A 21,041-nucleotide genomic window follows, 5' to 3' on the forward strand; every position below is an offset into this window, starting at 1 on the left:
AAAGGGCCCCAGCAATTGTCTCGATGAACCTCATGCCAGCAGCATTCTAGACCACTCCATCTGTGGGGACATAGTGAATTCAGATCCCATCTGGCCTGATGTTGATTCATGGGAGGGGGCACTGGGTGTGATGAAAGCCAGGAGGAGACTTTGGGGCACTCTTTGTTCTTGATGTCAGATCTGCAAGTGACTGGATGTGGTTTCATAAATACTCATCCAGGTTGAAGGGGATGTAGGTAGGGCCTTAGGCCAGATAGTGGGAAAAGATGCAGTAGGATCCATTCCCTAGGAATGTGGGGCAGTCAGGGTTCCAGACTCGAGTCCTGGCAGGAAACCAGAGTGAATGATAAGAACAAAAACAGAAGATTAGCCTGGGCAGTGCAATGGTGTAGGCCCCAGAAGTTCAGGCCTTATGGTAATAGACTGTTTACAGACCACACCTACTATGAGTGATGGGGCTTCTGAAACCACTGCTTGGCAGAAATAATAGTTTATAAGCCCAGTTTAGGCTGATCCTATATGGTGGTGTGTGCTCAGTTCTTGGAGGTGCCAGGGAGAAACTAGCAACCTTCAAGGAGCTTATGGCCTAAGGGCAAAACAGTTTTAATGTAATAACCATGTATTGGGAGCAAATGACATGCTTGGTACTGTGCTCAGTTTCTAATATATTGTTTGAAGTCTTCACAATAGCCTTGCAAGGTAGAGATTATATTATCCCCATTTTACAGATGCAAAAATTGAGGGCCAGAGAGATTAAATAATTGGCCCAAACTCATACAGCTAATAGGTAGCATAGGTGAGAGTCACACCCAGATATTCCAGACTCCATAATCCTGTGTGTATTCTGTAGTCTTGTTAGACTATATGGTAACTGTCCCATGGAAATAGACGAAGTGATCAGCTCTGATTAATAGCAGAACTCTGACAAGTATACATATTTAGGAACCTGTTAAACATTATTTAGCAAACATGTGTAGACCACTTTTTTATACAGTGTGCTATGTGCTTTGCAATGGATAGGTAGAAAACTTTGAGTGAGGCAATACTCCTACATACAAGCACTTAAATATAGCTGGGGAAAAGGCCCACAAATACCAATACCTAAGCAGCAGTACAAGTGCAGTGAGCATTAAGAGCTGTGACTTTTTACTGTGTGATTGTGGGGAAGATGGGATTTGAAGTGGGCCCTGAGTTTTGATGGATAAGAACATTCCAGAGGGAAAAGGGCAGAAAGCAGATGTGAATCCAGTCCTGTGTGGGGTAGGGTCTGTGAATGTAGTAATTGATTTTGCTTGAGCAAGGAGTTTGTGACCAGACTATAGGTTGTAGAATGTTGTGAATGCAAGGCTGAGGCAATTAGACTTACATGTAGGTCACACAGACTCAAAGTTTTTGAGCAGGGGTAAGACAAATATGGTATTTTAGAAACATTAACCGAGCAACAATTTGTAGGAGTAATCCAGTAGTAGAGATACCAAGGACAGGAAGAACAGTTAGAAGGCACCTGCAGTATAACTAGAAATTACTTCCATGTCCTTTTGTAGTATATCTTTGAGTATTTATGCAAAAAACCAATTAGTGTCTAATTAGGCAAAGCCTTGTTTTTCCTAATATGAAGTCAGAAACTGGGTATATAGTATTTTAAAAAACATAAAAAAAACACATTCTTATAAGAATTTTCTATCAGGAGAAGAAATGTGTTAAGTTAGAGATGGAAGCTGCCACTGACACTTTCCTATCTCTAGTACCCCCTCCCCAGACCTGTTATGGCCTTCCCAGCCCCCTTTCTGTCTGTGTAGGGAGAGTTTGGACTGTCCCTAAAGTTGTTTTTTTTCTTTTTTTTTTCATTTGGGGAATCTTCACTGGACTGTGTACAAATCTCACTTTTACTTGTGAGTGTATATTCATATATTTTTCAGTATTTCAACACATAACCTACATCAGTTGAAAAGGTGAGCCACATATGTGGGTGTTAATGTTGGTGAGGATCATGTTCCTTCTAGACTTGGAGTATTATGTTTTCAAGTTAGGATGGAAAGGATCCTATCTGCTAATAAGCTTGGAAGTGAGGTTGTTTCAGACCTATATGCTAATGTGAACAAATGGTTATGGAGTTGAGCAGTGGGTAGCCCTATAGCCTCTTCATGTGTGATCATGCTGTCCTTTTTCTCATAAAGCATTTGAGCTCCTTCATAGGTCCTGGATTACTAATATTCTGGGCCCCCAGCAGGCTCTGGGTTAGTGATTTTAGAACATAAGCCAAATATATATCTTTGCTTTAGATATATATGAGTTAATACTTCCCATTGAATCTTATAATTTTTGAAGCTCATTGTTAAAGAACTTGGGTTATAAAATGAACAATTTGTTTAGAAAACTGTAGAGATGGAAGAAAGATTTTTTTTTCTCTAATTAGATCTTTTACTTAAAAGATAAAATGAAATTTTTAACACATACTGAGCCTCAGTGCTCATAGTTTTGAATTGAGCCAAAGCAGTAAATTTTCTCCTTGGTACTCATTTTTATCCCCTGCCTTACTTTTTTTGATGCCTTTCATTTGCCTATGAATAATTCATTGTGAATTTACCTTATTCTTTTTTCTTTTCACTTAGGATGAGGATTTTGTGGGTCGGGATGACTTTGATGATGCTGACCAGCTGAGGATAGGAAATGATGGGATTTTCATGTTAACTTTTTTCAGTAAGTAAATACACATAGCAGAGCCACCTCCCACAAACTGGAGTGCTTTGAATTATGGGTGAATCTGACTGAATTAAAATTGACTAGGTGAGCTAACATTTTAATACATTGTGCTTATTTGATGCCTTTTACTGAGATGTTCAGAGCTTAGTTCACTTTTATCTTATTATCCCTTCTGTTTGTCTTCTATTTCTACAACTATCTATAGAAAATGTAATTGAAGCAGTTTTGGGGATGCTATATTTTTACATGAACTGAGCCTCATCTTTTAGGTCTGCAGAGATCCTTAGCATTGCTCCTACTCATACCTGACCTGTAGAGTAGGATTAAAGGCCTTAGTCTGATGGAATTTTTTTTTTTTGCATGCTTCTATTTTCTGACAGATCAGAGTCAACTGAATTTTTTTTGCCTTCTCGGCGTTATTTTGCATTCATCTTTCCATGTGTGTCACTTAGAAGTGAGCAGCCATTTTTTAATTTCCTATATTAAAAAGATAAGATATAAAGGAAACGTAGTACTTTAGTGGTAACATTATGTAAGCTGTCAGAATTCATAGAAGTAGGGGGATGAATAACTTGAATCAGATTTTATTTACTGAAGTGTAGCATATAAAGGGTACAAGTCATAAGTATACAGTTTGGTGAATGTTAAGGCATTTTTGAAAGTAAATAGCAGACATAATAGTGTAATACCTGATATTCAGAGCAGATGGTTTCTTGTTTGTTTTTGGGAAGAAGACAGAAAATGGATGTTTTGGGGAGGTAGGGCAAGGGTTATGGTGGGTGGGCTGGGCTGGGCTCTCTTTTATCCTTGGAAAAGCCATTTAAGCAGAAGCAAGTGTAGAGATCACTCTTCCTTCTTGGGTAACAGGACATGTCTGACATGGTTTTTTTCTTCTCTGCCTTTACAGTGGCATTCCTCTTTAACTGGATTGGATTTTTTCTGTCTTTTTGCCTGACCACCTCAGCTGCAGGAAGGTATGGGGCCATTTCAGGATTTGGTCTCTCTCTAATTAAGTGGATCCTGATTGTCAGGGTAAGTTGTATACCAGAAAAGATAGACCCTGTAGAGAAACAATAAGTAGAATAACTTTGACTATTTGGTTTTTTGGTTTTTTTTTTTACATTAGTTTTATGTTTAAAATGATTTTAGGTTTGTCTTTGTTCTGGTTTCATGAAGTTGAACCTAAATCATTTGCAGGTGGTTCATGCATGTTTATAGTTAAATCCAGTGACTGTTGGTCGTCCCAAGGTATCTATCCTACAGGTTGTTCCCAAGTTGCTTTCTCTGCTTTTAATGCTTATGATATGATAATATGTGTTTGTTCTGAAATTAGTTGTTTTTGTAAAAAAAGGAAAGATATCACTTCTTTGGTGTCTCATCAAAAACAGGCATTCCTCACATTAATTCTATTAAAGTTTTGGTCTTTCTTCTTCCCTCTTTCTTTTTCTTTGTCCCCCCCCCCCCCCCTCCTTTCCAGGGTTGTTTATCAGTAGTATCACTGGTTATGCCAAAATGTTTGGAAGCTGAAACTGTTTAACCAATTGCTATTTCATTAGGGGGCCTTATCTCTAAGGTGTATTAGAAATCTTCAGCGATTTGGGAATTATCAGGTAGTCAGAATTGCTGAAGTAATTTATACTTTAAAAGATCTAGTCTCTTAAAGTGTACTGTGATTTCAGGTAAGTTTATTGCTTTTGTCAACTTAATAGATAAAAATCAATGTATTCATCATATGTTGGCATTATTAACTAATTAGTGGGTGTTGACTGACCACTGGACTTTCTCAGATTTATTTATTTATTTATTTACTTACTTACTTATTTATTTTAACCAGTTGTTAACATTGTTAACACATAGGATTCTGAGTTCCTTTGAGAATCTGTTAAAAGTTATGGGCTTTTCCCCCAGGCAGCTAATACATACTCATCTAAGCCATGGACTTAGGTAAGGAACCCAAGCCCTAAAGAGGTTTTTCATTCCTTCTCTAAATCTTAAATTGTTATTCTATTAAGAAATAATATACTGTATTTTAGTGCACAAACTGTGTTAAACTCTTGGATATCAAAGCCCCCAATAGAAAACAGATAACATTAGTTACCAGTCTTTTTTTTTTTTTTTAAAGATTTTATTTATTTGACAGAGAGAGACACAGCGAGAGAGGGAACACAAGCAAGGGGAGTGGGAGAGGGAGAAGCAGGCTTCCTGCAGAGCAGGGAGCCCAATGCAGGGCTCAATCCCAGGACCCTGGGATCATGACCCGAGCCGAAGGCAGACGCTTAATGACTGAGCCACCCAGGCGCCCCACCAGTCTTTTTTTTTAATTAAAATTTTCACTAAGCTGACTAAAATGTTAAAACTGAATTGAATGAATCAACTCGTATCAGGATGCCTTTGTCTGGGAGTAACAGAAAACTGAGCTCAAAATGGCTTAGAAAACAGTGGGGAAAATTTATTTCCCATGGAAACCAGTCCTGCCGTGGAGGATAGAAATCAGTGTTTCATTGACATCATTAGGGACAATCGACGCCTCTGCTCAGCAGGTTGGTACAGCTGCCCCTCCGGCAGGGTTCTAACGCCTATGGCAGTTTCAGGCATCACGGCAGAAGCACAGCCGTGCTCAACAGAAGAAAGAAAACAATTTCTTCTCTTCCTTTGCTCTCCAAGTGCAGGAAAGCCTCAGCAGCCCTCACTTGCCATTGGCCAGAATGTGCCATTATTTGGCAAAGGAATGGGATTATTGTGATGTACATGATAAAGCTTCCGAGGTCAAGGCGTACCTGGAACAACGGGACAAAATAATTGGTTTTGGCACTGGGCAACCAAAGTAAAAGTATCATCAAAACATAGTTCTAAGGGCACCTGGGTGGTTCAGTCGTTAAGCGTCTGCTTTCGGCTCAGGTCATGATCCCAGAGTCCTGGGATGGAGCCCCGCATCGGGCTCCCTGCTCAGTGGGGAGCCTGCTTCTCCCTCTCCCTCTGCCTGTAGCTCCCCCTGCTTGTGTTCTCTCTCCCTCTCTGGCAAATAAATTTAAATAAAATCTTTAAGTAACAAAACCCGTATTTCTAGAAGGATGAATATTATGTGGGTAAGACTATCTTTAAAAAAAATAAATAAATAGATCAGAGAACTTCAAAACAAAGAGTCTATAAAGCCAGAATTGTATTTTGAGATTGACTTTCCACGAAAGGAAATACATCTGCATATATGATAATCATTTCAAGTCAGTAATATATAAAATATTTCCACTTAAAAAAATTGTGAGAGCTAAATGACAGCATTGGTGTATGGAAGTCTTGTGTTTTATGTGCCCTTAAGTTAAAATGTGAATTTCTACCCGCTAAACTACTATAAACTAATTTGCTTTATTTTTCAGTTTTCCACCTATTTCCCTGGATATTTTGATGGTCAGTACTGGCTCTGGTGGGTGTTCCTGGTTTTAGGTAAGTGCTTTTAACATAGACAAAGGAGAGAAAAGATAATTGTTAAATTTTAGAAGTAAAATTACTTTTAATCATCCCTCATCTTGCTTATGATACAGTAAGAGATTAGCAATATAAGTATGATTTTTAAAATATTTCTTAAAGATTAGTTTGTCATCACCATTAGAATAACGTGCATGTTAATGAAACGTCTCATAGTGGTGGTCGAATTTTTCCTAACCCATTCATATATACTTCTCAGGTTTCCCATGTGAGCAGCGGGACCACACTAATAAGATGACTTTATAGTCTATGAGTTTTTTTCCCCTGGAGAATTATTGCCACAGAAGTGTTCACAAACTCCACCCCAAATTGTTCATAGGTATATTTTAACCAATTGAACTAGTCAGGAGTGTATGCGGCCAATCTTCAGTTGGATCTGTTAGCAGGAAACAAAATGTATAGCCTTGCTAGAAATAACTTCTGGGAGGATCATTATTGGGCTTCCAGAATTCTTTAGTTCAATACTGATGAGAATAAGAATGATTTTGCAATGAGGAGGAGGCCTTTTTTTAAAAAAAAATATGCTAGGCATTTCAGGTTGTTCATCTTAAGATTATCTTTTTTGCTCTAAGTATTTATTTTAAAATCTCTTCTTTCAAGACATGTTAAAGCAAAGAAATGAACATTGGGGTGGATAGTGTTGGCTTCTTCATTCTTTGTATAGAAAATCTATATGGTACAATAACAGACCACCATCCCTGCTGCCATTTCTATGGAATTATAGCAGGGCCAACCTGTAGCTGTTAAAGATGGTATAATTGCTTCGCCCCGCTTCTGTGATATCACTTGCTCCTGTCTCCAGTTTTGGGCCTTCTTGTTGCCTCCATAATTAAGATCTCTGGTGGCAATGCTGCTAATTGGGTCTAGTTAGTACAGTGTAGACCTACCTGCTTTGCCTATGGTGATAGACTGAACCTAAATTTTACTTGGAAAATACAAGTCTTAAATCACACCACCCCCAACCGCTCCAACAACATCATCTACTCTGCTGATAGTCATTGGAATTCCACGGAAAGAGAAATCATGATTTCCCCCCTCCTTAATTATTGAGACACTTAATAATAAAAATGCCCCAAAGAAGAGTTACTTTGGAGGAATAGTTTCTTGGTTTGCTTATTCTCAAAATTGTATCTTTAAGAAAAAGGCTGACTCCTTCCCCACCACCCCTAGCGTAAATCCAAGCAAATCCTGAGTGGACCAAAGGAGAGCCATTTAAGCATATTTTCAGGTTGATTGTTGACAGCACAGATTATTTAAAGAAACTTAATGAATTGTCTTCCTATATTGAAGTTTCATGGGAAATTATAATACTCATTATTAATTGATCTTTCTGTCTTACTGTTTACTAGTAAGCAAAAAAACAGGCTTTGGATATCATTTGTGCATTTGGACCCAGTGTTTGGGTCATTTTTGGGATTTCTCTTGCAGAAAGAACCAATTTTGGGGTGTTTTGTTGCAAGGAACAGGGCCACACAGAGCTCTCAAGCTGGCAGCCTGTGAGCTACATTTAGCCGGGAGTTGTGGTTAGTTTGTTCCACAGTTATTTTCAGAGGTTTTTTTTTATTAGCTGCCATCATTTAAAAATCAAGAGTTTCCACATAAAATGTCTGAATTTTTTTTTACTTTTCTTAAAAATTGGAACATCTAGCAAAACAGGCCTCTATTTCCACATGGCACCCACCCTTTGACTAGAGCTAAGTTGTAGGTGTCCCCTCCATACAGGTTATGTGTTCTCTATTTCACTAGGATTCCCCAACCCAGCACTTAACGGGGTGACCCCTGCTCTATAGTCACTTACTGCTTTTGGTACCAAACAGAGTGGGAATGAGGAGTGATCGCTGAATGGGTACCGATTTTTTTAGGGGTGGTAAAAATGTTCTAAAATAAAGATAATAGTTTTGGTTGTACAGCTCCATACCTATACTAAAATTAAACCCAGTAAACTGTATACATTAAATGAGTGAACTTCATGGTATGTGAGTTACATCACCATGAAGGTGTTTTTAAAAAGCCCTCTTAAGACTCAGACACCAGCTCTAAAGGAGGAGGACCAGGAGCATGTGAGCTATCTTTGGAGGGGGCGCATCACCTTCCCCACAGATTGTTAGAAGAGGTGCCAACTGTGAATGTGTGTAGCTTCTGGCATAGATACACAAAATTAGTCTTAACTCCCTTAGTGTCTGGTAAATAAATGGCCAAGTGTACCCTACTTGTCTATATTTTTTAAAAATAGAGAAATAGAGTTCAGAGTTGAGAATATACGAATTGGTGCTAAAGGAAAAAAAAAAAAGAATTGTAATGGATAAGGGGATCCTGACATCTAGTGGACAGCTTATGTACAGTTGACAGAAAAAAAATACCGTGACCAGAAGGGATGGTGCACTTGTTTTTTTTTTTTTTTTTGACTTGAGAAAAGTATTTTATAACCTGTCCTTTATTTATTTATTTATTTGGAGTTAATTATCTTGAAATACTTTTTTGGAACCCAGAAGGTAGGTTTTGATAATGCTTCTCAGGTTGCCAAATGTACATGTTTAACTCCATCTTATTTTTTATTTCCCTTTTAGATCAATTAGATTCTTAATGTGCAAAAAGAGTTTCATTTGGGCTCTTGAGATTATGTCTTCTCATTGAGAAATGGAAATCCTTTGGAAGTTTTGGAGAAAATTACTCATGTTTTGATAGCTTTTAGCAGAAAAATGATAAAGTAGTGCTATCAAGAGGGATGTTTTTGGGGAGGGGACTTAATACGGAAACTATAAATTCATTCTTGACTTTTCTTTTTTAAATCAGGCTTTCTCCTGTTTCTCAGAGGATTTATCAATTATGCAAAAGTTCGGAAGATGCCAGAAACTTTCTCAAATCTCCCCAGGACCAGAGTTCTCTTTATTTATTAAAGGTATTAAAAAAAACAAAACTTGGGGCGCCTGGTGGCTCAGTCATTAAGGATCTGCCTTTGGCTCAGGTCATGATCCCAGAGTCCTGGGATCAAGCCCTGCATTGGGCTCCCTGCTCAGTAGGGAGCCTGTTTCTCCCTCTCCCACTCCCCCTGCTTGTTTCCCTCTCTCGCTGTATTTCTCTCTGTCAAATAAATAAAAATCTTTTAAAAAATAAAATAAAATGAAAAATCAAAACTTTATTCTAGTCCTAGTATAATCACGTGATACATTGCAGATTGCTGTTCAGGTTCAGAGTAGAGTATACCTCCTGTGGTAGGAAATACAGAGAAGGTAAAGAAGCCTTCTTAAGGTCTTTGCCTTTTAGCAGTTTCTAGTTTAGTAAGGGGTGTTTTCATGAAAAGCTGTTGAAAAGGGCAAGTTAGAAAAACTGCCATAGGAGAAAACGTTTTCTCATGTTCTGGCAATACAGAAGACGCAGGAGTCTTAGTGTAGTCATCAGGGAGCTAGGATATTTGGCTGCAACTATGGGGTCCTAGATCTTTGAATCTTGAATCCTGAAGCCACTGCTTACTGTACCAGTTCCGGAGGAAAGATTGGGAAGGAGCCTTTCAGGCCTCATCACTGAGCTTTAATTAGATCCCCTAAACCCCAGAGCTCCAAAGTGAAGAAACCATTGGGTGCTTTAGAAACTCCTTTTGTCGAGGCGCCTGGGTGGCTCATCGGTTAAGCGTCTGCCTTTGGCTCAGGTCATGATCCCAGGGTCCTGGGATCAAGCCCCACATTGGTCTCCCTGCTCCACGGGAAGCCTGCTTCTCCCTCTCCCACTCCCCCTGCTTGTGTTCCCTCTCTCGCTGTCTCTCTCTCTCTCTCTCTGTCAAATAAATAAAAAGAAACTCCTTTTGTCTAGTTTACTTACAAGCCCACCAAGGCTTCCATCTCTTAGAATTAGTCAGGGAGACTTTCCTGGTGCCCTTCTTCAGGTTCATAACCTGATATTACCACTCTGGTGGTAATGAGGGTCAAACTCAAGGAAAGGAAGGGGAAAGGGCCTTTTCCCCTGCCTCGCTAGAACAGAAGTCTAAGCCCTGATTTTATTCCTAGGTGGTTTTCCCCAGAGCTGGTTTCATCTTATATCACTGGCTACAAAAAGGAAGAGCTCTAGCCTGATGCGGGGTTCAATTCCAGGACCCTGGGATCATGACCTGAGCCAAAGGCAGACACTTAACCGACTGAGCCACCTAGGCGCGCCTAAGATTTTATTTTTAAGTAATCTCTACACCCAATGTGGGGCTCAAACTCACAATCCCGAGATCAAGAGTCGCATGCTCTACTGACTGAGCCAGCCAGACACCCCCCAAAGATCAGACAAGGTTTTGTAAAGGGTGTACCAGCTGCGATGAAGGTTAAGTGGTGGGTAGAATTTCTACTAATGAAAATTGGATAGGGTGGGGAAGATTTCAGAATCACCTGAAGCAGAGTGAAGAGTGTAAATAGAGGCAAGGAAGAATGGAGCTTGCTCAAGGGACAGCAATTTGATTGTAGCATAAAGGAGTGTTGAAGGTCAAGGCTGGAAAAGCCAGGTTGAGACAGTGTTTTCAAATATCTAAGTACTAAGTATCTAAGTACTGAGTACTAAGCCCATTTGCAATGGAACTACAGAATTCATAGAGCAGCCCTAAAAATCCAGTGACATGTTGGCTCATTGCAAGGCTTGACCCTTCATGAACATTAATTTGTTCTGTATTTTCTGCTGGGTAGTCAAGAGTTTGTGTAGGTAATCATATGCTAAGAGTGGAGTTCTCAGTTTTGAAGATTCGTGGTGGTATCAGGATGTGTGCTTCTAGGAAAGAAAGTAGCCGCCATATATAATTTGCCAGGTGATGGGGGACAGCATTAAAAGTTTGTAAGCAACAGAATAATATGATGAGAACTTCTCGAATATGACAAAAAATTTTTTCAAGCATGGTATGATAATATTTTTCAGCACTCATTTAAGCACTTTATATGTATAATTAAATATTCTTATGTAAGTAACAGAAGGTTATAATGATAGATGAGCTCAGATACCCACATAGTGGAGTATATTCATAAGGCGTTTCTTATAAAAGTTAAAGCATACAAAGAACTTAGGCTTGTGTTGGTTAAAGTTAAGTTTCTTCAAGGGAGTATGTATTTTATTTGAAAGAAAAGTTTAGTCATCAAGATTACCACACCTGTTGATGTTTTTTTTTTTTTTTTTGAGAAGGGGAATGTTTTTATTGCATGTTTAAAAGTGTGTGGCATATCCTGAATTTGAATTAGGACACAGGTGGACATTGATATTGCTGGCCTAGCCCCTAATGCCCATGATGTGTCTTTGTGTCTAGGACATCCTAACTTTAATAAGAGACTTATCCGATGTTCTCTGCAGTTTTATGCAGTTACTGTTGTCATCCTTTTTCTTTCCTCTCCATATCTGATTATAATTGGTAATTATTTCTAAGCCTCAGGTTTAACTCTTACCTACCAGAAATTCAAAAGTTAATTCTTTTGGGTTGCCATGGTTCCCCTTCTTACAAAGGGTACCAAAATCACCTATAGATTTCCCCTAATACATTGGTGCCCAAAAATATCCTGAGGGACAGATTTCTTTCTCTCTCTCTCTTTTTTAATATCTTAAAATTATTTTTAAGTAATCTCTGCAATGTAGGGCTCGAACTTAGAACCCCAAGATCAAGAGTCACATGCTCTACGGACTGAGCCAGCCAGGTGCCCCTTCTTTCTCTTTTTAAAAAATAATAGATTCCCTTATCTAGTCAAGTGGTAGCTTTGAATTTCTCAATGGACTGAGATCACACCTCTGTCTATTCATTCTTCAGTTAGAAGGAAGTTTTGATGTTTACTAGGGGATTGCACACCTTCCTCATCTTGTTTCTTTCTTTTCGTTTTTTTTTTTTTTTTTTTTTTTTTAAGATTTTATTTATTTATTTGTCAGAGAGAGAGAGAGCACGCGCACAAGAGTGCGCACAAGCAGGGGGAGTGGCAGGCAGAGGGAGAAGCAGTCTCCCCGCTGAGCAGGGAGCCCGATGCGGGACTCGACCCTGGAATCACGACCTGAGCTGAAGGCAGACGTTTAACCAACTGAGCCATCCAGGCATCACTTTGTCATCTTGTTTCTAATACATAACAAATAATAGCCAGGTTGGGAGAAAGCCTGAACTTCTCAGTTTTCCTATACTGTTAGAGACTGTATTGAGGGGCTTTTGTTTATAAAAATTGTTATTTTTTGTTTGGATTTTTAAAAATTCTGAAATGTCTTTATTTGGGGTTATGATTTGAAGTAGGCAGTCCTTAGTACTAATGCTCATGGAGCTGTGGAGGGACATTATAGGCCTGTGATTCTCTGTATTTTGGAGTCAGAAGGCTTATTGTGCTTTAGGAGTTGTCAGAAATTTCGAGCATCCCCAGTGGAGAGCATAGTTTTCTTTCCTTTTCTGTCTGACTTTGGTATTCTAGTTGATTTGAAATAATTTCTGACATGCCCAGAGGATTCAGCGCTCTAAATTAGGGGTTTGGGGACTTAGAGCAGCATTTAGAATTTTAATGACTTCCTTACTAATTGTCAGTATCCCCAGAGTGAATCTGAAAAACCATAATATCCCATGGGACTGATTTTCCTTTGTCCATTGACAGGGGTAAGAACTGTTCATCTAGATCCAAATGTAGAATGTTTCTCTAAGTCAGAGGAAACTTAATTGAGTTTGAAGTTGTGCTAACCAACCATCTTATAAGGAATGAAGATTTTATTTTCTTTTATAGAGACTTCTTACTTCATTTAATGTAGTTGTCACTAGTTAAAAGCTAGCTGTAGGCTTACTTTTTGCCAGAAAGACACAGGTGTAGGGACTTTTAAAATAGCTTTGCCATAACAGAAAAATAACTTAATTCCCATGCTGTCCTACGATCTGGCATTTTACTGGAAAGAGGTCTGAGAATAGTGACTTTTCTTTTCAGGTGACCCAAAATACAGTACACACAAACCAACCTTGAAATGACCCAAAAGCCCTCTTTCTAATCAGCTAAAGTAGTTGTTACAAAAGCCAAACACTAAAGCTCATGTACTACTATCTTAGGGGCCGCTTTCAGGTTCCCTTTCGGGAGCTCATTTAAGCTTAAAAAGGAAATCGGGTTTCCTATCCCACAGCAAGAAGAGCCAAAAGGAACTGCTAGAGGTGGGCCCGGCAGCATCAGGAAGTGTGTGACTGGGAGGAAACAGAAGAACAAAATGCAAATGCTCCTTCTGTATTGTTTAGAAGAAACGGATCCCTTTTAGAAACCTCTTTATCTGAAATGGTCAAGATGTAAAGTGTTCATACTTTTTCTTATTTACCAGCTAACTGGAAAGTAAATGTACGTGAGTACCACTTCCTCTGATGCTGCCAAGTAATTGAGGGTTTAGCTGCAGCGGCTGGAGCGTGGTGTCCAGCACTACTCCGAAAGTACTTGCACCTAGGAAGCACAGTAGATTTTAAATTCTGTTATTTTAACTACCTGTGAAAGAGGAGGAAAGAAAGTTTTGGGGTGTTTTTTGTTTGTTTTGTTTTTGATAGAGAAAGAGCAAGCGCTTGCACGCTGGGGCTGAGGGGCAAAGGGAGAGGGAGAAGGAAGCTACCCGCTGAACAGGGAGCCTGCTGTGGGGCTTGATCCCAGGAACCTGGGACCATGACCTGAGCCACTCAGGCGCCCTGAGGAAAGAAAGTTTTTTAAGCCCTGACGTTAATGAGATAGGGCCCTTCATAATTAAATGATTCCTCTGACCTGGTGAGCTGTACCTAATAGACACCAGATACTTAAATTTTTCCCCCATATGGTGATAAATGCTTTGATTTTTCCCGTTCTATAATCTTCCCCCTCCTAATACCTCTCAATTTATTAAAGGAAGTTCACCTCAAGTTAGTTTGATTTATTGGACTGTGTTATAAAGTAGCTAGGTAGTAGAAATGTTTTCAGTGGAATTTTTGCTTTAAAAATTCACATAACGTTCAGGAAGACATGGTTGTCTTCCTCTTGAAATTAAATGATCTCTGGGCTCCTGGTTCCTTTTGTTTCTGAAGTGATCTGATCTACAGTTTACTAATGAAGCCTACAGTCCCTAAAACCCTTCTGTCCTCCGTTGTGTGCCTCCATTGTTTTTGTAACAATTTGTGAGTCAAGTCCATCTGAACAGGCCTCCAGGTCTTAGAGAGAAGTGAGCGCCTCTCTAGCAGTCGTTTTCCCCTGGAGTCTGTACAGTGATTGAGATCACCCATTACTCACTTGTCTAGGTGCTCTTAATGGAATTTTAATGTTCGCTGGGTGGCTCTTACTTTGAGGGATCTATTAAAGCTAATTCACCGCCGGGGAAGCAGCATGGTCTAAGGAAAGTGGCCAGATAGTTTTCTGGACTGCATCATATGTTCGTGCAAATTTTAGTGTTTTGCTGAATAGGAACAATTACATCAGTTTTCTTCTGTTCATGGAAACGGCTAAAATTGAAGTTACTTAAGTTTGTAATTAAGTCTAGCCTTCTGGCAGAAACCTCCATCTGACATCGGTCTGCCAATACTCTTTTTGCTTCTTGGTTTTTCAAGTTCCTTGTGTTTGCATGTCTTTGTCCCTGCACATCCTGAGGTCTCTCAATCTAAACAAAAGTTGCTCTTGTGTCAGTGGTACTGGATTTGGTAGAATATTAACAGTTTAAGAAAGCATATGTTGATTTCCTCTTTTGTTGTAGCTCCTCTGCGTTTTGTCAGCCTTTTAAAGATTGATGCAGTTGTCTAATCAGAAAAGTTAGAAGAGGTTTGCTTGGAGCTTACAGGAATTTGGAAAGGCAGAAAAGTAAGCTCAGGGCCTGCGTAGTAGCCCATCCACCTACATAGTAGTAGGTGCAGGGTACCACAAGGTAGTTTCTCAAATATTTATTAAGTAGTATGTATCTCCTTAGTGGTTTTCTTTAGCATGAATATCAGGAGTTCCTTATACTTTTCCCCATTATTTCCATGAACACCAAAACAATTATACCAATACAGAAATGCCTCAAAGTATTGGAGTGAAAACTGGACTTTACAATATATGGACATTATAACTTTTTTTCTGAGATACATGTCCCAAAATACAGACTTTTCCCCTAGTTGATTAAAAAGAAGTATTGGGGGCGCCTGGGTGGCTCAGTTGGTTAAGCGACTGCCTTCAGCTCAGGTCGATCCTGGAGTCCCGGGATTGAGTCCCACGTTGGGCTCCCTGCTCGGTGGGGAGTCTGCCTCTCTCTCTGACCCTCCCCCCTCTCATGCTCTCTATCTCATTCTCTCTCAAATAAATAAATAAAATCTTAAAAAAAAAAAAAAAGTATTGGGGCACCCGGGTGGCTCATCGGTTAAGTGTCTGCCTTTGGCTCAGATCATGATCCCAGCATTCTGGGATCGAGCCCCACATCAGGCTCCCTGCTCAGCGGGGAGTCTGCTTCTCCCTTTCCCTCTGAGCTCTCCCTGCTTATTCTCTCACTCAAATAAATAAAATCTTTAAAAAAAAAGAAGAAGTTTTATGTGTGGGCACCTCGGTGGCTCAGTCGGTTAGGGGTCTGCCATCTGCTTGGGTTGTGATCCCAGGGTCCTGGGATTGAGTCCCGCATCTGGCTTCCTGTTTAGTGAGGAGCCTGCTTCTCCCTCTCCCTCTGCCCTGTCCCCCCATACCACTCATCTCCCCTCCCCCGTCTCAAATAAGTAAAATCTTTAAAAAAAAAAAAAAAATCTGTGATACCTATGAGTTTACAGTTGTCTTTTAACTTTGCCATGTTCTGAGTACAGCATGACATCATTGGCATCCTTATTGGAAATCATCTTTGTGTGAAATCTGACAGAATTGGCAGGGTAAACAGTAGCTTCGGGTGTATCAGGAAAATTACTTGTGCACTTGGATTCTACTGTGTCATAGCCCCCAAGTTACAGTCATTGCTGTGAAGGTTAAGTGTAGAGTAAAGGAAGTGGTATTTGCATTTCATTCTTTTGTGAGGAAGTTTGGAGAGAGAGACTCCTGGCCTCATGGGTTTTAGAGAAAGCATTCAAGTTCTTCCTAGTTCTAGAGTCCTTGGTAACTTTAAGAACTGAAATTTTGATGTTTATTGAATAGTATGATGTCAGTGTATAGTAATCTTAAAGCTATGTTAAAATGTACTTGTGTCTCCAAACATCCTGCTTTCTTTTGTGACTACATCCTTCTCTTGGCCAAAATAACAAGCTAACTAGAGTTTCAATATTCAATATCCTTCTCTGGCAGATGTTTTCTGGCAAAGGCCTTCCTGCGTTTATGAATTCTCTCTGAAGAAGCAAGAGAACACCTGCAGGAAGTGAATCAAGATGCAGAACACAGAGGAATAATCACCTGCTTTAAAAAAATAAAAGTACTGTTGAAAAAGATCATTTCTCTTTATTTGTTCCTAGGTGTAAAATTTTAATAGTTAACGCAAAATTCTGTAGTCATTGAATCATTAGTGGTTAATGTTTGAAAAAGCTCTCGCAATCAAGTATGTGATGTATTAATAATGCCTTATCTATTGTTTGTAGTCATTTTAAATAGCATGAGCCTTGTCCCTGTAGTCAGTAGGGGGCAGTCTTGCTTTATTCATCCTCCATCTCAAAATGAACTTGGAATTAAGTATTTTAGTGTAAGATATGTATAATGCTGGCCATTTTAAAGGGGTTTTCTCAAAAGTTAAAACTTTTGTTTTGACTGCATTTCTGCACATAATTCATACTTGCTGTTAAAATTAACCTGGAAATTTATTCAGTTGTACTGTGAACACCTGGAAGCAAAATCATAGTGCAAAATACATTTAAGGTGTGGTCAAGAATTTGTTCTTAATTGGTAAATAATAAGCATTAATTTTTTATAGTCTGTATTCTAAATTTTGCAGTACCTTATTGTTCTGTGTTATGAATCTAAAAAATTGTAAAGGCGTTGTCACTGTATAAAATAAAAAGGACAAGGGCAAATGCAGCTTAATTACTAAAATGCAGTTCTTGACATTTTCTGTGTGATTAGAGTCCCTACCCCCCTTTTTCCCCCTTTTTTGGGGGGGGGGCTGGTCTCCTGATGATTAGGCCAAGGGCTGGAGTAGGGAGGGGAATAGGTACTTAGGAGCAAAGAAAGAATTAGTTTGGAACTTTTGAGATGATCCCTAACATACTGTAGTACTACTTGCTTTTACTATGTGTTAGCAGAAACCGATGAGTTATAAACGTAGAATAATGTGCTTTCTGCCAAGTGGTAATTCACCTTGGTTTGCTATGTTAAAACTGTAAATACAACAGAACATTAATAAACGTCTCTTGTGTAGCAACTTTTGCTGTAGATTAGTGTTTAATTTCTTGGTTTGCATTTGTTCATTGCCAAGGCAATTTTTTCTAATCTTTATTCATACAGATTCATGCAGAATTACTCACTAAATAAAAAAAAATTGGTTTGGGGCCAATTTTTTCTTTCTTTTTTTTTTTTCTTCTTCAGCACAGGAAGTTCCCTTCTCTTATACTCAATATGTTCCTGAAGATGTATGTGAAAATTAGTTCTGCAAAACATAATGGACTAAATGGGGAGGAGTTGTAGAGATCTTAAATTATTCCAGAATTCCTAATCATGCTTCATTTTTCAGACATAATCTTAGATAATTTATTTCCAGTATTTTCTGCATGTTCCTTGCCTTTGCTCTTTTTCTCATTCAAACACAATCCCCCGGTTTAAGTCTTTTGAGCACCCTTTGAGGTGAAAGATTACTCATTCCTTCTGATTTCTCTTCTTGTCCCAGTTGTGTTAAAGACCAGTGGTTCCTATAATGTCAGTCGTTTGATTTTTTTTTCTTACCTTCTCCACTTAAATAAAATATAAAGCAGCAAGATGGTCAAATAACTACACAAACCAGCACCAGTGAGGTATGATCGCTGCAAATGTTACTTATCTCTTGCATGTAAGTATCTGGAATCAGCTTAGGAAGTCTCTTTAGGGGTGTCAGTATGTAGTGCACAGAAGTATATAGGTTGTTTGAAAGCCAAATAGGAAAATTGAGGGCCTCCTGGATGGATGTTTGAATGATCATTCTAACTTACTTATTATAACTAATAGTATATGTTCTTGTTCATATTTCAAGTTATATTTTGCAGTTAGGTAAGCAGGGGGTTTTAATGAAAGTGTCTGAAGACTTACATTTTGAATTAGATTATGCCAACAATAGAGTTTGGAAAATTTTATAGCCTATTCTGTTCTAAAGTTTCAGAATGAATATATCTCTAACAATCTGAATAAATTTGGGCAGTGCAACAGCGAGAACTATTTAAACTATCTTACAGGACAAAATATAAGGGCCCTAGATCACATAAACTGAAACATTTTAAACTCACTTTGGATTTATTACTTAGGTCCTTGTGCCTTATTTGGTTTGGTATATTCAGAAACTGAAATATTTGGAATTCCTATTTCTACATATTTGGTGGTCCTTAAGACTTTCTCACATGTAACCCTACAGTGTGACATGCTTTCAAAATACTCAGAAGGGTGATTTCTCTTTTTTCTTTTAAATGTTCTACATATGAAAGTCTTTTCAGACATGTAAAGTTGATACCATTTGTTAACTGTTAGGATGGAGATATTTATACTGTACTGTTACTTTTCATTTTTGTCTCTTATTCTTTTCTGTTTCCCTTTGGTAGATTCATAATTAAGAATAATAGTTTATTTGAAAGGGTATGTTGAGGAACCACTGTTACTCGCCTGAAGTTAAACTGGCCTTGATCCTGAGCTAAGGGACAACTAGGGCTTATCCATGACCAGAGGTCCCTCACACCTCTTGCCTGTTCATTTGGAATTATACAAACTATGTTTAAAGGATTCTGTGTAGCAGTTTCTTTTTTCAGAAAATTAGATTGTGTGGGAATAAAAGGTTATTAAAATTTACTTGTTAAAAAATTGTAAGAGTGAATATCTTTACTAATGGGATCAATTTTGTTTAGGGTTTTAAAGCAACAAGATTTTTAATGAAGTAAATGTAAGTTACCTGACTTGGGCTGTGGCCCACCATGAGTCATTGGCAGCACATAGGAAATGTCTTTTGACCTTCACTATTTTCTTAAACTAGAAGGTATCCCACAGCTATAAATGGTTTAAAGGAAGATATAATTACTGAAAGGGAGTTCCAGGGCCAATAAAAGTGATAATTCAGTTGAAGTAGCTGCTGAGGTGGCAAGATTCTGAAGTCAGAATCAACAAAAACGGAGTGTTCTTTAGTTTTGAATCCAACCCTACCACCTCTTCTGTGTCCAACCTTGAAGGTTAACATGGTAGAAACCAGAGAAGCACTTGGCCCTGATTCCATTAAATACCGATAATCGAATTTTAACTTCAAACATGCCAAGGCTAGACACAGACCTATGCATTTATGTAAAGTATGCGGGAGTGTTTTGTGAACAAGGAGCTGGGGCCCTTGTGCCCTACGTTGAATCTGGTTCTTGGTGAAATCTCAGTGATGAACACAGGTAAGTTGTGTGTAACATGTAGTTTAATAATTTTCAGAATCGCTGTTTTTCAGCTATTTAGATTTTCACCTTTTTAGGCTTTAAGAGATGATGAGAGGTGTAACAAAATGCAAAGAAGCTTCTGTAAATAGTTTGTGCATTTTTAAAATTTTGTGCATTTTTAATGCCAATACTATTTGTAGTCTGTATGGTATTTAAAGTGGATTGAGTGTGTTTGCTAAACCAATACTGACGTGCTCTTGGTTTAACTCTTCCTTTTGCATATAGCTATGTACCTTTGCATATGTGTATGGTTGTAGTCATTTAGAGCACCCACAGAGTGAAAAAGTGCTTTTGGCAGATAGCCTCTTAATAAAAAACAGGTTTTGGTGGGCTGTGCTACTAAAGTGGAGAACAACTCCCAGAAATACACCAGGAACTCCCAAAAGGGAGAGCAGGTTTGAGAGTAAAAGGTTTCCAGAAGGAAACTGATTGTGTATCCTCTTTATTCTAAAAAGAGGCTATCTGATAACCCAGTTCATTGTCTCACCTACAACTTGGTAGCCTATAGAAAGACCTGCTCTTATGGGAAATCTGTGAATTGAGAGCTGTCCTCCTGAGGATAGTTTCCCTAGCTATAAATTTGAAATACCATCTAATGCATGGCATTTTAATCCCCTCAGACCCTCCAGTTATTCTCAGAATTTGAAACTCTTAAAATGTATTACAAGTTTTTGTTTAATACCTGTTCCTACCAAAAAGCATTGTTTGCTGATTTTTGAGAGTTTTAACTCTTACGTTCAATTGGTGAATTAGATATAAACTTAAATGCAAATCTATTAAATCACTATAGAATATATGAAACATAGAGAATTCTCTTGGATTTTGCAGGATTTCATCCAGGTCAGAAACTGAGATGCAGTTGTATAAAATAGACCTCTCCCAATCCTGCTTTGTATGTTGTCCATCGTGCTCTAAAAGTGATTCATTTTTACTATTTATATGGGAAATGAAATGTTTCACAAACTTGTCCCCATCCATATGTGATTGTGGGTTTACAGACAACAAAAGTGAGAAAAATGGTCCTTTAAGTCTTAGAAAGATGCGTGCTAGGCTCTGAGAAGACAGTATTCATTGTTATTCATTGGGACGTTCAAGAGTGGTATTGGTATATGCAGCCTGGGAAGCAAGAAAATGGGTCAAAAACCTAAAAGGAATCTCAAATAGAAAAGGTGATTTCCTGACGCTTTGTATCAGCTAAACGATCCAGCTAGGGAAGTGCTGCCTTCTGGCCATGAAACAGCCTGACTCTTCTGAAATTTATCCAGAGCTGCAGTGATTTTCCACCTTGCAGTCAGGGTTTGCATTCATGTCCCCTACTGAGAGCTGCTTTCCCCCATTTAAGCCAGTTACTTCCTGAGCCAAGTGGAGGATTGGAACA

At 38.7% G+C, this 21,041-nt stretch overlaps 1 protein-coding gene across 1 annotated transcript in view; it reads left to right on the forward strand.

The window, feature by feature from the left end:
- Window positions 1-17,439, forward strand: part of NDFIP1 (Nedd4 family interacting protein 1) — a 52,017-nt gene extending 34,578 nt beyond the window's left edge. The window contains exons 4-8 of the mRNA XM_045894387.3: window positions 2,613-2,700; window positions 3,611-3,735; window positions 6,078-6,144; window positions 8,980-9,085; window positions 16,377-17,439. Coding sequence (XP_045750343.1) covers window positions 2,613-2,700; window positions 3,611-3,735; window positions 6,078-6,144; window positions 8,980-9,083 — 384 coding nt within the window. The 3' untranslated portion in view covers window positions 9,084-9,085; window positions 16,377-17,439. The remainder of the gene's footprint in view (window positions 1-2,612; window positions 2,701-3,610; window positions 3,736-6,077; window positions 6,145-8,979; window positions 9,086-16,376) is intronic.
- The last annotated feature ends 3,602 nt before the right edge of the window (window positions 17,440-21,041 follow it).

Source organism: Mirounga angustirostris, unplaced genomic scaffold (genome assembly GCF_029215605.1).
Source record: "Mirounga angustirostris isolate CCGP_5_RB_7025 unplaced genomic scaffold, mMirAng1.0.hap1 SCAF_7, whole genome shotgun sequence".
NCBI classification, from domain to species: domain Eukaryota; kingdom Metazoa; phylum Chordata; class Mammalia; order Carnivora; family Phocidae; genus Mirounga; species Mirounga angustirostris.